This window comes from Oreochromis niloticus, linkage group LG4 (genome assembly GCF_001858045.2).
Source record: "Oreochromis niloticus isolate F11D_XX linkage group LG4, O_niloticus_UMD_NMBU, whole genome shotgun sequence".
Lineage (NCBI taxonomy): Eukaryota > Metazoa > Chordata > Actinopteri > Cichliformes > Cichlidae > Oreochromis > Oreochromis niloticus.
In genome coordinates this window covers 26,318,083-26,332,450 of record NC_031969.2, presented here as the reverse complement: position 1 = coordinate 26,332,450, position 14,368 = coordinate 26,318,083, and the positions used below count along the sequence as shown (strand labels likewise).

The following is a 14,368-nucleotide window of genomic DNA, read 5'->3' as shown; positions in this document are numbered from 1 at the left end:
TTAAATTTATGCAGGTGGGAGCCATAGACATTGTAGTTCAGCTTAAATGTCGACTATTAATATTAAAAAACCAAAGTTTGAAATAATTCTGATAATTACACTTAAACTATGAACCGTTGGTGAAATATCCAAACAAAATGGCATTATAAACTTTAACAACTAGTCACAAAGAGCAAATTAGTTTACTGATAATGACTAATCTAGTCGTTATCAGATTTTATCACTGTGGCAAATTTGGACATGAATTTTGTTGTTTGTTGTTGTTTACTAGAAGATAGTGAAACTTCTTCAACGATTCGCTAAACTCCTCCCACATCCAGATGATTTCTACTTCCTCAGAAGCAGAAATCAAAGGCATCCTGCCCGCCTGTACTAAAGTGCCCCGGGTCAGCCAACTCTGAAAGGCCCCAAACTTCAGCCACATGGCTTCATTTATCTCACTAAGACCTGAGATTACCTCCACAACAAATTACATTTTATATATATATTTTATATCTACATGCACACCGTAAACATAATTTCTGAACAACAGTTCAGCTGAACAGGTCTCCCCATGGTAATTAGTGACCCTGCCGGTATAAACACTGGTGTCCTCTGGGCCAGTTTTGGATAGAACCAGGGTAAACTGACCACCTTTCCTGTGCTCTGTTTGCACAGTGGAAGGCTCCACATCACAGTCACCCCCACACAATTATCTCTGGGTCGGGGTATTCTGACAAGATAAATACGGGGGTGAGATGAGGAGATGTAAGCAAACAACATACAAGAGCAGAGCTGTTTTTGCATTTTCAGAAGTTAAGCATCTGGAATGTGAGGAATGTGAAAGAGAAGTACAAAACCATCTAGATAGCTATTGTGCACATAGAGGAGATCTTTTTTTTCTCTATAAAACTTTCTCTGTAAAGCAGTGATTTTTTTTAACATGCTTCTCACTGTCAGATATTGTTCACATGTTTAGTCAGATGCTAAAAACTTAACAAATTAAAAGCACAACGTCCCTCTGTGTGTTCCAGTCTAGCAGCAGTCTCCTGGGAATGTTTACCCAGGTCATCTCTGAAATAAATAAATAATTTAGTCAGAAGATCATTAACCACTTGCCCAATATTTGCGACCTCAAAGAGGAGAGCTGTTTTTAATGGGTGTGTCTAAAACCCAAATTTAGTGCTTTTCATTTCAGGTGAAGGCAAAAGACGATATTTTTTATTTAGAAAATCAGAGAAAATCAGAGGCTCAGGTCATGAGGATGAAGTGGATCGCAGTCTTTACTTTAGTGCTCGGCTACTGCCTTTGTAAAAAGGACAGTAATGAAAGTTACAGAAGTCATGGAAGTCATGGATGACAGTAACGACATGGGCAGCAATGCTGTGGTGATACCTCTGCAGGTGGGGGATAACGTGTATGTGGAGCTCCAGCAAAACAGGGTTGTCTATGATGATAACATGAACTATAATACCTTCAGTGGCTTCTTTCTCTTCGCCTTGTAATGTATGTATGTAAACGTTATTTACAAGTGTACTTCACTCTTCATGCTTTCATAGTTTTCAAAGAATTCATCTCTCATCTATTCCTTCACACCACTAAATAATGTTACAGATTCTGAATCAAGATAAGCTGATATGGTGCTTTGAATGAGTATGAATCCATCTAAATAAATAGGAAATGTAAGTCCACTTTGTTTGAAACATTGCATTATTCACATTTGGTTATCAGAGTAACTATTTCCAGTGTATTTTTCAGTGTCATATCTCATCTAATAATGTTTGTTTAAAAGTGATTAAAAACTCTTCTTGTGCTGCAATTATGGAAGCAATTATTGAACTGTTGAAAAGTTTTTTAGGTATTTTTTTTAATAAATTAACCTCAGTGTGGAGCCCCTCCCACTCTTCAAACTCTGGTGGATAATTAGCTGAAATTGGATGGTCATCAGTTAATCCAGTTCACCTGAGCCTTCAGGCTTTAAAAGCTGGACCATGTGTTTGCTGCCGTCTCTTCTCAGTTGGTGTGACATCAGCTTTCTTTGGTGGGGTTGGTGGTTTAGTTTAGAATTGATTCTGGTTTGTTTCAATTAAGCTCTGGTAGTGATGGGTAGATGAGGCCTCGTGAAGCGTTTCAGCACATTCTCCAAACTGTATCGATACTGTGTCGACACAGTGTTGCTGTTTTGCGCCATACTGACACCTGCTGGACCTTAAATATCATTGCAGGCAACTTACTTGAGACTCACAACAGACACTGATTCAATGACCTAGTCATACTTGTACACTGTAAGGTATTGTACTTTCCATGGAATCATTTTATATGTTTTACATTGCAAATATTGTAGAAATCTTTAAAATATACTGTGAATTACATTAAGTGAAAATTAAATGAAAGTATTGTGAATATAATATTACCCATTTAAATGTAATTGACTCAGAGTTTATTATAAATTTCTATTCGGAAAAATAAGTTTATCCAATGTTTTTGCATTCAGTCTATTGCGTTTTGGTTTTTTTGGTTTTTTTGACACCATTTCCCCAGCTTTGGAAAACTCACAGGCATAGCTGAAGCTGGGGTACACAAAAACTGTAAAGCCAGGTGGAAAAGGTTCTGATAAGATGTCTTCCTATTCCCCCAGTACGTTAAAGGATCCTCTGATCTCGGAATTTTTCTCTCCGACACTCTCCACAATACTAAGGGGTTGACAGTCCTTTATAATAAAATTCAGGACTGCCTGGTCCAGAACAGTCTTCCTAGATGCTTGATTTCAAAATAATAAAACACATATTAATAAAAAAAATGATGATAAAGCTGTTCAGTGTCAATATAGGCCTACTTGTGTTCATTCTCGGTGTGTTTGTCGCCTCATTTTCACGTTTGGCTCTGTAATGCCTAAACACTGAGGAGGTGCTTTTGTTTGTGTAAGAAAGCTCCGCAGAACAGATGCGACATTGCATAAAATGAAATAATTTACACTGCAGGTCACATTGCTGTTTTTCCTATTCTGATAGATTACACTGAAACAAAGACAGACAAACTATTTGCAGTTAAAAGATCAAAATGATCACACACAGCAGAAACATTTCTTTTTCTTTCTCTTTCGAGCTCCATTTTGTTATGGAGAGATGTGTATTTTTATTTATCTTTGCGAGAGTAATTTTGTGGTTTTTTTGGTGGCGACTCGTTCCGTTGACAGATGCGGTACCTTTTAAACACAGTTTGGCGCGTTGGCAATGATCGATACAGTAGCTGTATCGATCACGTGACTTTTTCTTAAAGCGACGCACGCACCGACACAGGCTTCACTCTGTGAGCTTGATACAAGCGCCGGTGCGTCAGTGTTGCTGGACCCATCACTAAGCTCTGGTGTGTCTGGTATCGCCACTTGTGTCTTCAATTTATTCAGTAAGATTTGAATTTTATTTGCTGATAATGACCAATTTGGTTTGTCCTTTAGAAACATCAAGAGAAGTTGCTCTGCCCTTGACCGCTCTTGAGCATAATGTGTCTTGACTTTTTAGCATTTGTCAATAATTCTGCTTTTAAAGACTCTGGCTGTAGTCCTTATTACCTTTGGTTTGCAAAGCTCTTTGTCAAATGGCTTATGATGTTTTATATCTATTAGTGAGTACACTATATTATACATGAGCCAAGCTCCTCTTCTAGGCTGAAGTGGCTGATCGCAATAGGAGATCAACCAGCTTGTTTTCACTTTATTGTGATGGAGAACGTGGCTAAAGACAGTGTCTTGGGAGCACTTCCCTGGTTACCAGAAGGTTGCCAGTTTCTGGTTGCCTTTTGGCTCTGGTGGAATCGGTGCATAAGTACCCACCACAAGTATCTGTCTGAAGACTAGGGTTGAGACTAGTTAGGAAATGGGATTGTTAGATAAGATAAGATAAGATAAGATGGCCTTTATTAGTCCCACAGGTGGGAAATTTGTTTTGTTACAGCAAAAGTGCAAAGTTATGTAGCAGAAATTAGAAAACACTGGAATGCAATAAAATACAATAAAATAAAATACTATATACAATAGAATAAAATAGAATAGAATAATATATACAATAGAATAAAATAGAAATACAAATACTATATACAACTGAGTAGGAAAATACAAAAACACAACTTCGTCAGAAGAAGAATTGCACGTATAGCAGTCTTATTGCACATGTGTGGGTTTGTGTGTTTGATCAGCTGCAAAAGTCTTTATTGTAGAGTCTGACAGCAGTGGGGAGGAAAGACCTGCGAAATCTCTCCGTCCCACACCGTGGGTGCCGCAGTCTCCCACTGAAGGAGCTGCTCAGTGCTGTCACAGTCTCATGCATGGGGTGGGAGATGTTGTCCAACAGGGATGACAGCTTAGCCACCATTCTCCTGTCACTCACCACCTCCACTGGGTCCAGAGGGCATCCTAGAACAGAGCTGGCCCTTCGGATCAGCCTGTTCAGTCTCTTCCTGTCCCCAGCAGAGATGTTGCCGCCCCAGCAGACCACACCATAAAAGATGGCTGAGGCCACCACAGAGTCATAGAAGGTCTTCAGGAGTGGGCCCTCCACTCCAAACGACCTGAGTCTCCGAAGCAGGTACAGCCTGCTCTGCCCTTTCCTGTAGAGGGCGTCTGAGTTATGAGTCCAGTCCAGTTTGTTGTTCAGATGAACACCAAGGTACCTGTAGCTGTCCACAGCCTCGATGTCCATACCTTGGATGTTCAGTGGTTGCAGTGGAGGATGCTTGTGCCTGCGGAAGTCTACCACCAGCTCCTTGGTTTTACTGGCGTTGATCTGGAGGTAGTTCAGCTGGCACCAGTCCACAAAGTCTTGAGTCAGTCCTCTGTACTCCTTGTCGTCCCCATCAGTGATGAGGCCGACTATTGCAGAGTCATCAGAGAAGTTATGGAGCTTGGGCTCAGTGGGCTTTTAAACCTTAATTTGTTCTGGCTACTTCCTGAAAACCGCATTGCTTTAAACATTCAAAACTGTTAATCAGACTTGGAGCCTACTTGGAAGACACAACAGTTCCTCTGGGATGGAGGTTTTGGCAGGATTTCAGCCTTGGTTTTTGCTTTTGTTTTTAATACTGGAGTTATGAACTTATCACATTGTGGCATTGGTGCATGCTCCTGTGTCAGTTCTTCATGTGAGCTGTCTGCTGCAAGAAACTTGAGGGCTTCTGGTGTCTTTATGGTTGCAATGCATCAGAAGAGGGGGCTCACTGTTTCTTTCGGACCCTGATGGTCACCAGCATGTTGACCAGGGAGTTGTAATCTGGAGCAAAACACATTCTGAGCACACAGGACATCGTGTGGCCTGATGTCTGGTAAAACATGTTTGAAATGGCAATGCTGGTTGAATCCCTCATTCTAGAGCAGGGGTGGGCAATCTCAGTCCACGAGGGCCGGTGTCCCTACAGGTTTTAGATGTGTCCTCGAACCAACACAGCTGATTTAAATGGCTAAATTAACTCCTCAACATGTCCCGAAGTTCTCCAGAGGCCTGGTAATGAACTAATCATGCGATTCAGGTGTGTTGACCCAAGGTGAGCTCTAAAACCTGCAGGGACACCGGCCCTCGTGGACTGAGATTGCCCACCCCTGTTCTAGAGGGATTCACAGCACACCGGATGTTTTGTAATCTTGTTATTCACGTTACTTTAAATTGTCTGAAGCCATGCCAGCGTGAATAAATCACCACTACCAGGCAAATACGGTCTCATTTAGTTACCCGACAGCCTCAGGAATGCTGACAGCAGTATCGTTGCGTGTCGTGGGATTCAGTTGGTCGCTGATTATAAAAACCTGAGACTCTTTCCTGTAGAAGACAGTTTGTTCACTCTTTCACAGAGAAAGTTTCAAGTCCTAAATAGACAGATTATGGGGGCCCTCGACGCCATCACAAGATGGTGCCTCTGCATACCATCGTGACCAAACATATCAGCACTAGTAGGAAGATAAATCCTTCGCAGGTGAGCTGATACGTCGTACACTCCTGAGCATCGTCCTCGATTATATTGACAGTTGTCTTGCCATCTGTGGTGTCTGCCTTGGCTGTTTCTGGTGAATATATACGATCCACATGTGGTAACTGTCTTTTCAGCGCATTGCTGAGAAATTCCTCTCAAGTACGGTGACATCCAGTTACCTCCATGCTACACACCACCTGTAGAGGTGTGCGGCGCCATCTGAAAATATCCTATCGGGACACGAAGAGGCACCTCCTGTGTGGGGTCTTTGTCTGCTGCCAGCTTCCTTCTGTTCATTAAGAATAGTGGCTTGACAGCAGCGAGGACAAGCGATAGATCCTTGACTCTGAGCAACTACCATTATTTTACTGACGCAGTCCTGGCACAAGACATGCCTGCAGCTCAGTGTGTTTTGCAGGCAAAACATTTTCATTGCACACAGGACACTCCCATGTGGCCTTGTGTCAGTTTTCCTGTGTCAGTGCCATTTTCCTGTTTACATTTATGCTGATTAAAATATTTTAAAATGTAATTTTTAAAAAAAAAAAAAAGCCATAGCCCAACCCTAAATGTAATTGTATAAGTCTCACTGACCTGTATAATTTTATTTATAAAGCGCTTTCAAACAAAGTGCTGTACAACTATTTGAAACTAAAAAGATAAATAAAATAAAAGCGATACATGGCAATACAAGTAAAAAGCACAATACAAGTTAAAAACAGTAAAACTTTAAAAACTAAAAGCCATAGAATTAAGACATGTAGGATGGGGTGAACAAATGTCTTCAACTTAGTTTTAAAAACCTCCACAGAGCATGCCTGCCTAATATCTTGAGGGAGGTTGTTCCACAGAAACGGGGCACGAAAAGGAAAAAGCACGCTCTCCAGTTTTCTTTTCTGGCTCTAGGAACCTTTAGAAGGCCAGAGTCCTGAGATCATAGAGCACATAAAGGTGTAAAAGGTCGGAGAGGTATGAAGGTGCCAATCCGTTTAAAGCCTTGTAGGTGAGCAGCAGGACCTTAAAATCTGCTCGAACCTGACAAGGTAGCCAATGAAGAGATCTCAGTACTGGGGTAATGTGCTCAAATTTCCCAGTTCTTGTTAAAATGCGAGCAGCTGTATTTTGCACCATCTGTAGACCTCTAAAACTTTTCTTTGGTAGCCCAGAAAGAAGAGCATTACAATAATCAATACGTGAAGACACAAATGCATGGACAGTAGTGTCCCGTCAAGGAGCTAGCTCAGCTAAAAAGTTATTTAAAGGAGTGTGGGAAATCTTTTGTGCGGTTTTTGGTGTTTTTATAATAATGGGTATAGTGTAAGGAGTGGTGGATTTGAGAACTCACCTGTTACTGGAATAATGGTTTAGCCTGTGACAGCTGAGTGTATTTAAGGCTGCAAATTGTCATTAGACAGTGATTATTGTTTTTGTGAGGAGAGCTATATTGTGAATAAATGCCTCTTGTTCCACTGTACTTGTCTTGGTCTACCTCACTGTAAATCCAGCCGCAAAAAGTAATCCTGTTACAGAAGTCCACACTTTCAACACAAGTTGAAATTAATTTTAAACTGGTCATGTTATTTGGACATACGAGCATCCAGGGAGCCCAGAGGGTTAACCCATGGCCTCTCCCGGAACCTTTAAATGGTGTCTGGACCCCCGGGAAAACATCTGCCCAAACACCCAGGAGAGGACACAGGAAAGAAAGGTGAGTAATCACATCTGTCATTTCTTTGCACCACCCTTATTTCTAGACTTTTCACACACACATTTGCGTTAGTTGTCCTTACCGGTAAACTATATTTGCTCTTAATCATGACCTTTCCTCTTCACAGACAACCACCACACTACTTTTTGAGGAGCAGCTGTGCAGGACCTGGAACAAAGGCTACCAACTGATTTTAAAATGCTCAATAAATATTTAAACTAATCGTGTGCAAATGTTCTTCATGTGCAAATCTATGCTAAATAAAGTTCTGGATAAGGTGCTTTTAATAAAGTGAAAGGTGCTCCTAAAGTGCTAGACAAATTATAAATAGTACGAGACAGACTACAGATGTCCACGAATAAGCTCCCTCGACTCCGTAACTAAAGAACTGGCATCAGATGGAGATCAACTAAAAGCTAGTATGATGCAATAAGAGATCTGCTGAAAGAGCTGCAATGCACTGAAAAAGAAGTCTCGAAGCTGAAGACTGAGATAGGAGATAACTATGGGCTCAAATTGTGGTCATAACAATTTGAGCCCATAAACATCCAACTGTGTTCAGTGCAGTGTCTCCATCTGCTGGCACACCCTGAGATCATCATCATACAGTGTAAAAAATTCCTCGGTCCCTTTAAAATACCTCGTACATTTACCAGCCTTTCTAAAAACAACAACTATCTCACACATTTTGAACTGACAGAAAACAACACCAAGCTATGCATCAAAAAGAAAAACAACAACAACAACAACAAAAAAAGACCCAAGTTGTCTCTGCGCTCAGATACTAGCATGGAACATAGACTGTATGTAAAAGACACTCATTTATATCAACATGTATTCAAATTATTAATTAATTTAAAGCTAGCCTTTATGTAGAGTTTATAGCATTAAATGAGATGTGCACTTGTCTCGTGTCTCAACCCCCAAAAAAACATCGCTTAGTGGTTGTTCACTAACCGGGGTCCCTCCCCTTTTTCCTCTGTGACATTTGCAACAGTTCAGTGACACTTTGAGATGTTGTATTTATAACATCTGTCTGTCAGGGGGAAAAAAATGAGTTTTTCAAGTGTAGTGGACATCTCCTTGTTTTTTTTCTTTTTTTATTTTAACAAAACAGACAAAAATCTGATTACAGCACACCAGAACAGCAATGGAATTAAAATAAAATAAAATAAAGCCCCGCCCCCAAACTTTTTTTTAAAAAATGTTTCAACAACCACTTCAACTTCATAATGAGCCAATATAAAAAGACAGATTCATGGTTTTACGTAAAACATCATTTTCAACACAGCGTGGAAGCCATATCTGAACACCATAAAAATATAAATCTATGCATGTAGCTCTGTAACAATATTTATTTGACTCATCAGAAGCCACAAACAACAATGTACAACACAGCTGGTCAAGGCAACAAGAAAATTCTACTTATACTTGTTATTTCTGCATGCACACTATGATATAATGAATCTACTTTTGGACAGTTAATTTGGCTGAGCAAAATGCCTCCCCATGGTCATTAGTGGCCCTACAGGTGTACACATTGCCGTCCTCTGGGCCAACTTTGGCTAGAACCAGCGTACACTGGCCATCTTCCTCATACTCTATTTGCACAGTGGGGGACTCCTCAATAGGCTCATCACCACACAGCCACAGCACCTCCGGGTCAGGGTATCCTGACAAGATAAACAGAAATGTGAGATCAGGAGGGGAAAGAACACAACTTTTGAAATGAAGCAAAACGCTATCAAAGAAAAGATGTTTTTACATGTTCAAGATTGAATTTTCAAGGCTGGTACAATAAGCTTGACTTGAATCCAAGATAAGAAGTTGCTTTGTACCTGTGAGGTGACACGAGAGACGGGCACTGGATCCCTGAGTTACAGTCCGGTCTTTCAACCTCTTTGTGAACACTGGGGGTTCCTGCAGCTTAAGCTCCAGGGAGGTCAACGCTTCCTCTGCCTCTGGCTCAGGGGTGATTCTAGGAGATATATATCAATGAGATGGGAAACCCACTAAACCAAAATGCATGTAATGTGATGAGTAAAGGTATGCAAAATTTTCACCTCCTCCAGGAGTTGTGGGAGATGCAGAGCCTTCCGCTTTAGAGAGCAGAGCCATTCTCTTCAGTGCTAACATGGCCTTGCCAGCTTTCTATGAGACAAATGTGTATGAGAACAAAATCTAAATTTTGAGTAAAAAATAAATAAATAAAAAGTAATTTGGTGCTTACCTTCCACTTCTGTCTAGCCAAAAACCTCTTCATCTTCTCTTTGGACAGACTCTTGGTCAGAGTGAGCTCTTTAGACTTAAATGCTGCCATCCAGGGATGGGCAAGTGCCTGTTCACAGGTCATCCTACGCCTGATCAACAGTTACAGATGGTTAAGTAAGCAGGTAAAGTAGGGTACTTTATAGTTGTAAATCTATGAAATCACCTCGGGTCTTTGTTGAGCAGGGAGCTTATGAAATTTTTAGCCTCCTCTGTTATCTCGTCAAAGCTCTCCTCGTCAAACTCCCACTGAGCAGCTGTGACCAAGGCCAAGGTCTCTGCATCACTGTTTCCCTGGAATGGAGATTCCCCACTGAGCCTGGAAACCACAGAAAAAAAGTGGAGAAGAGTAGTGTTGAATGTACATCCTTTACATGTGGTTTCAATCTATACCCACTAGGTGGCACAATAAGGCTAAAACTCTAAATTTCAGTTTTGATTGTATGAGCTAAAGAATTTTACACAAAGTAGTAATGGAGATAATGTAGTTTTTTTATTTGTCTGTTATTCTTATATTTGTTCTGCAGTTAAAGTAGACACAAAACACCACAGTCACTGTGCCAAAACAGGCAAATATGAACTCAGACTGAAACTTGGTATTTGGTTGAAAGGAATGAAACTGATAAATTAAGGTTTCTGCAAAGGGATGCTTTTTTTCCCTATTTTGTGCCCACCCGACAGACTGTTTATATCTGATTTTCTTTCTTTTAAGAGAGCAGATAAAGACAGGAAGCTGTCAATTTGACATTTAAAGTGATCACTGGAAGTAACTGCTTTACACCGTCACACTGTTTTCCTTTTATATGTTTTTATTAGTAATTTATATTGGCCTTTATAATTGCTTTTTTTGAGGATTTATGCAACACTGCAAAACACAGCTAGGCTTTGTTTTTATCGTAAAGGCTGAAGAGGGTGTTGGTTGGATGTTGGTGGTGATGTCATCTAACTCTTGCTATAAAAAAAACAATCTTGTTTGAAAAATACTAAACTATCTCTTGAATATAGAAAGAGCTACAGGAGAGACCATTAGACTCACAGTATGTAGCAGATCACCCCAATGCTCCACATATCAGTCTCCAAACCCACAGGCTCATAGTTGATCACTTCAGGGGCCACAAATTCTGGAGTCCCGTGCATCACCTTCAGAGGTGTGTTTTGATCTATTCAATGGAAATCCCATAATGTAGGTATTAAGACACACACGAGGTAGACAAGCATAAAAGTAGAGTTTTGTTCCACATACCTACTCTACTGGCTAAGCCAAAGTCAATGATCTTTATGGAGGTGCCTGTGGTGTCAACACATACGATGTTTTCAGGTTTGAGGTCCAGATGGACAATGTTTTGCTGATGCATGTAGGCAATCCCCTCCAGGATCTGCTGCATGTAGTGCATACTTGAAGGCTCCGTGTGCTCAAAGTTGTCATCCACAATACGTTCAAAGAGTTCCCCACCTGCAATACTGCCAACAAACAAAACAGCAGTGAAACACCAGGAAATACTAGGAATTTTGCTTTGCTTTGCGCTCTGATAAGGATACTTACAACTCCATCACCATGACTATTTCAGACTTGTGATCATATGCTGCCAGACACTGAACCAGTTTGGGGTGGTGGAGGTAGTTCATCAACTCTATCTCATTACGAGCAGCTTCCCTCTCCTTGGCACGGCGTCCTTTGTAGAACTTCCCAGCGCACACACGTCCTGTCTCTTTGTGGATGAGCTTGTACACCATGCCAAATTTTCCCCTTATGAAGAAAGTTTAGTCATTTTTATCTCTGGATATTAGGAATGAATAGTTAATGGTTACACCATCACAGCCTATCACAATAAGTAGTTCATGTTAACAGGCTGATTTCCACCTGATTCTTGTTTTAGTATCACTAAAACTTTAAAGTCACCGTACATTCCTTGTCATGGATAAAACATGACTACAGGTGGTTTCAACCTGGAATGCATGCCTCTACTTGAAAGCATTTTAATATCCTTGGCAGACTTTCCCCCTATCTTCCCACTCACACACTTCCTTGGAATTGTAAATGTCAAAACGTTCTCAACTTACCTTAATTATAGTTTCTGAAAAACGTCTTGTTTCTACTTGGAAAGATTATTGTTGGAAAATTGGGATTTGACATATCTGATACTCACATTCCAAGTTTCTCCTGCATATCGTAGTGTTCCGTGACTTTGTGGGAAGAGTCAATAGACACAGTGGTATACATCTGAGGGGCTGCTTCTTCTTTTATCTTGTCTAAATGTATGCACACAGCCACAATAGATTTAAACTAATGCTTATTATATCTGCCTTTATTACAAATGTGCTGTCAAAATCCCCGTATCACCTCACCTCTTTTCTCCATTCTCACCACTGGTGACACTGGGCCTGGCTCACTTAGTCCTACCGCGTTATAGGCCTTTACTCTGAAGCAGTATTCCTGTTGTGGCTGAAGCCCAGAAGACACTTTGTATGAGGTACTCTTACACTCGCTTGTTAGCTCCTTCCAAACCTCAGGCTCTGCACTTCCTTGGTTATTTACTTCAACAACATAACCAAGGATGGCACTGCCGCCATCATAGCAGGGGCCTGACCAGGATAGCACAAGGCTGGATGGGGAGACAAGGGAGATCACTGGACTGGAGGCAGGAGGTTGTGGTCTGTCTGGTGGGAGGATGATTAAAATAAGTGTCCAAGGAACTGCTTTACTTGATTTGGTTCCGACTCTTTAGAATTGACTTACCTATAACAGAAAGGGTGATTGTGTGTTCTGCTGAGCTCTTTCGGTCTTTTACTACAATGGTGTAGCGACCTGTGTCCTGGGGTTTAGCCTCTTCTATAACCAGCGTACTACTCCGATTAGTATTTTCTGTCCTCAGCTCTAGGCCGTCCACTATCTGCACAGAAAAACAGAAAAAATAGATATAATGTGGAGTCAAATACATTTGCGATGGCAGAAGCAGACTTCTTGTTTTTTATCCTTTTAATTGCTGCACCTGTTCTTTGTTTCTGATCCAACAAGATGCTACAGGAGGGCTTCCAGTAAAACTACACGTCAGCCTGGCAGTTTGTCCCACCTTCACCTCCACATGCTGCGGTGGGTTTTCAAAACATAATGATTGGCCTGCAAATTTAAAAAAAAAAAGATGAGAAAACTGACTCAAAGTGAACTGCAGCATCTGCACTTCCTCAGTTCACAATAGGGTTAAAAATATCTTCTGAATGTCTGAAAACAAACTAAAAGGAAATTATTAAGTAATGTGTGTGAGCATGAGATAAAGACAGAGAAATAGCTAACTGATACCCTTCATATTATGGTATTTAGCAGGACCCTGTGCCTCAAGTGGAAACACAATGCAATACAGATGACCCATCGCCCACAAGGACAACAAGTCTTTGTGTAATCAAGTTTGAAATATTTCACCGGCTTTTTGAAAATACACATTCCCAGCTGTTTACCCTTAAAGGAAGTAAAGAGAGAAAACGTTTTTATAGCCATACATTATACAGTATCCAGTGATTATAATCTGCCCTTGCTTTAGTGCTGCACACACAAAAAAAATCCATATATGAGCTGAAGTCATGTCATCTCTCTCGCTGTCAATATTCAAATCTTGTGGCGTCAGAATGGTGAATCTGACTAAATCACCCCTGATAATATTAAGTTTAAGTGGCTTTAATGTGCACAGTTTTACCTTCTGAATACAAGCTGTTGCCATTACAAGCCAATATTTCATTCCTAAAAATAAAAACCATGAATAAATTATGAAATGTCCTGTGCTCTCAAAACAAACAACCAGACCTCATTATGGGAGTATTTCACATATTTGCTTTTGCAGCCTAAATCCTAAGGTTGGTTTTACTCAACACAGTAGAGCATATTAAAGCATAAGGACATTATGAGACCAAAGGTGATATCAAGAAAGTACAGCTCCAGCAACAGATCAGCTTACGCACAAACAAACTCTACAATAAGTTACATTTTTCATAGAGAAAAAACAGCAGACAGAGGAAGTTACCAAGCACTTAATAAGAAGCATGTGGATGCTCGAGAGGTGGGTACATTTCTCAGTATGTGGGGGAAAAAAAGAGCGTTTTTCTCACCTATCCTTGAGTTGGCTCGCTTCTTTGGGATGACTTCTGCAAAGACAGATCAGGTGCAGGTAGGTTTTAGCCAGAAGGATAGAGGTGTGGCTAGGGATGGGTATCGAAACCCGGTTCTTGTTGAGAACCGGTTCCCACTGTTTCAATTCCTTGGAATTGTTTGCCATTTTTGCAAACGATTCCCTTATCGAATCCAGTCACCCCGAATGACGTCACCACGTTGCGGAGCGTCATTTACCTGGCAGCAGGGGCGGAGCGGGGGGGTGGCTTACTGGGCTTAAGCCCGGGTTGTTTTGTCAGAAGCCCGGGGTCTTTTGGAGTGTAATATTTTCATAGTTAGATGCCTGGCTGACAACT

The 14,368-nt window shown here is 40.9% G+C and overlaps 1 protein-coding gene and 1 long non-coding RNA gene across 3 annotated transcripts; one reads left to right on the top strand and one right to left on the bottom strand.

Moving 5' to 3' along the window:
• Positions 1 to 3,341: 3,341 nt before the first annotated feature.
• Positions 3,342 to 8,131, top strand: LOC106098003 (uncharacterized). 2 transcript variants are annotated; one of them, XR_003219774.1, is made up of 4 exons: positions 3,342 to 3,384; positions 5,819 to 5,940; positions 6,072 to 7,645; positions 7,773 to 8,131. It is a non-coding gene; the product is annotated as an uncharacterized LOC106098003 (long non-coding RNA). The 2 variants fall into 2 exon arrangements; XR_003219773.1 differs by lacking the exon at positions 3,342 to 3,384 and having other exon boundaries at positions 5,500 to 5,940.
• Positions 8,132 to 8,900: 769 nt separating this feature from the next.
• On the bottom strand, positions 8,901 to 14,054 carry LOC100690170 (myosin light chain kinase, smooth muscle; the record flags this gene model as incomplete). Its single annotated transcript, XM_025906657.1, has 13 exons — positions 8,901 to 9,318; positions 9,484 to 9,606; positions 9,709 to 9,796; positions 9,876 to 10,005; positions 10,080 to 10,232; positions 10,950 to 11,073; positions 11,157 to 11,374; positions 11,457 to 11,660; positions 12,061 to 12,163; positions 12,260 to 12,571; positions 12,651 to 12,804; positions 12,904 to 13,031; positions 14,012 to 14,054. Coding segments are annotated over 13 exons (1,986 nt in total), but the record flags the coding sequence as incomplete, so codon positions are not given.
• Between the last annotated feature and the right edge of the window lie 314 nt (positions 14,055 to 14,368).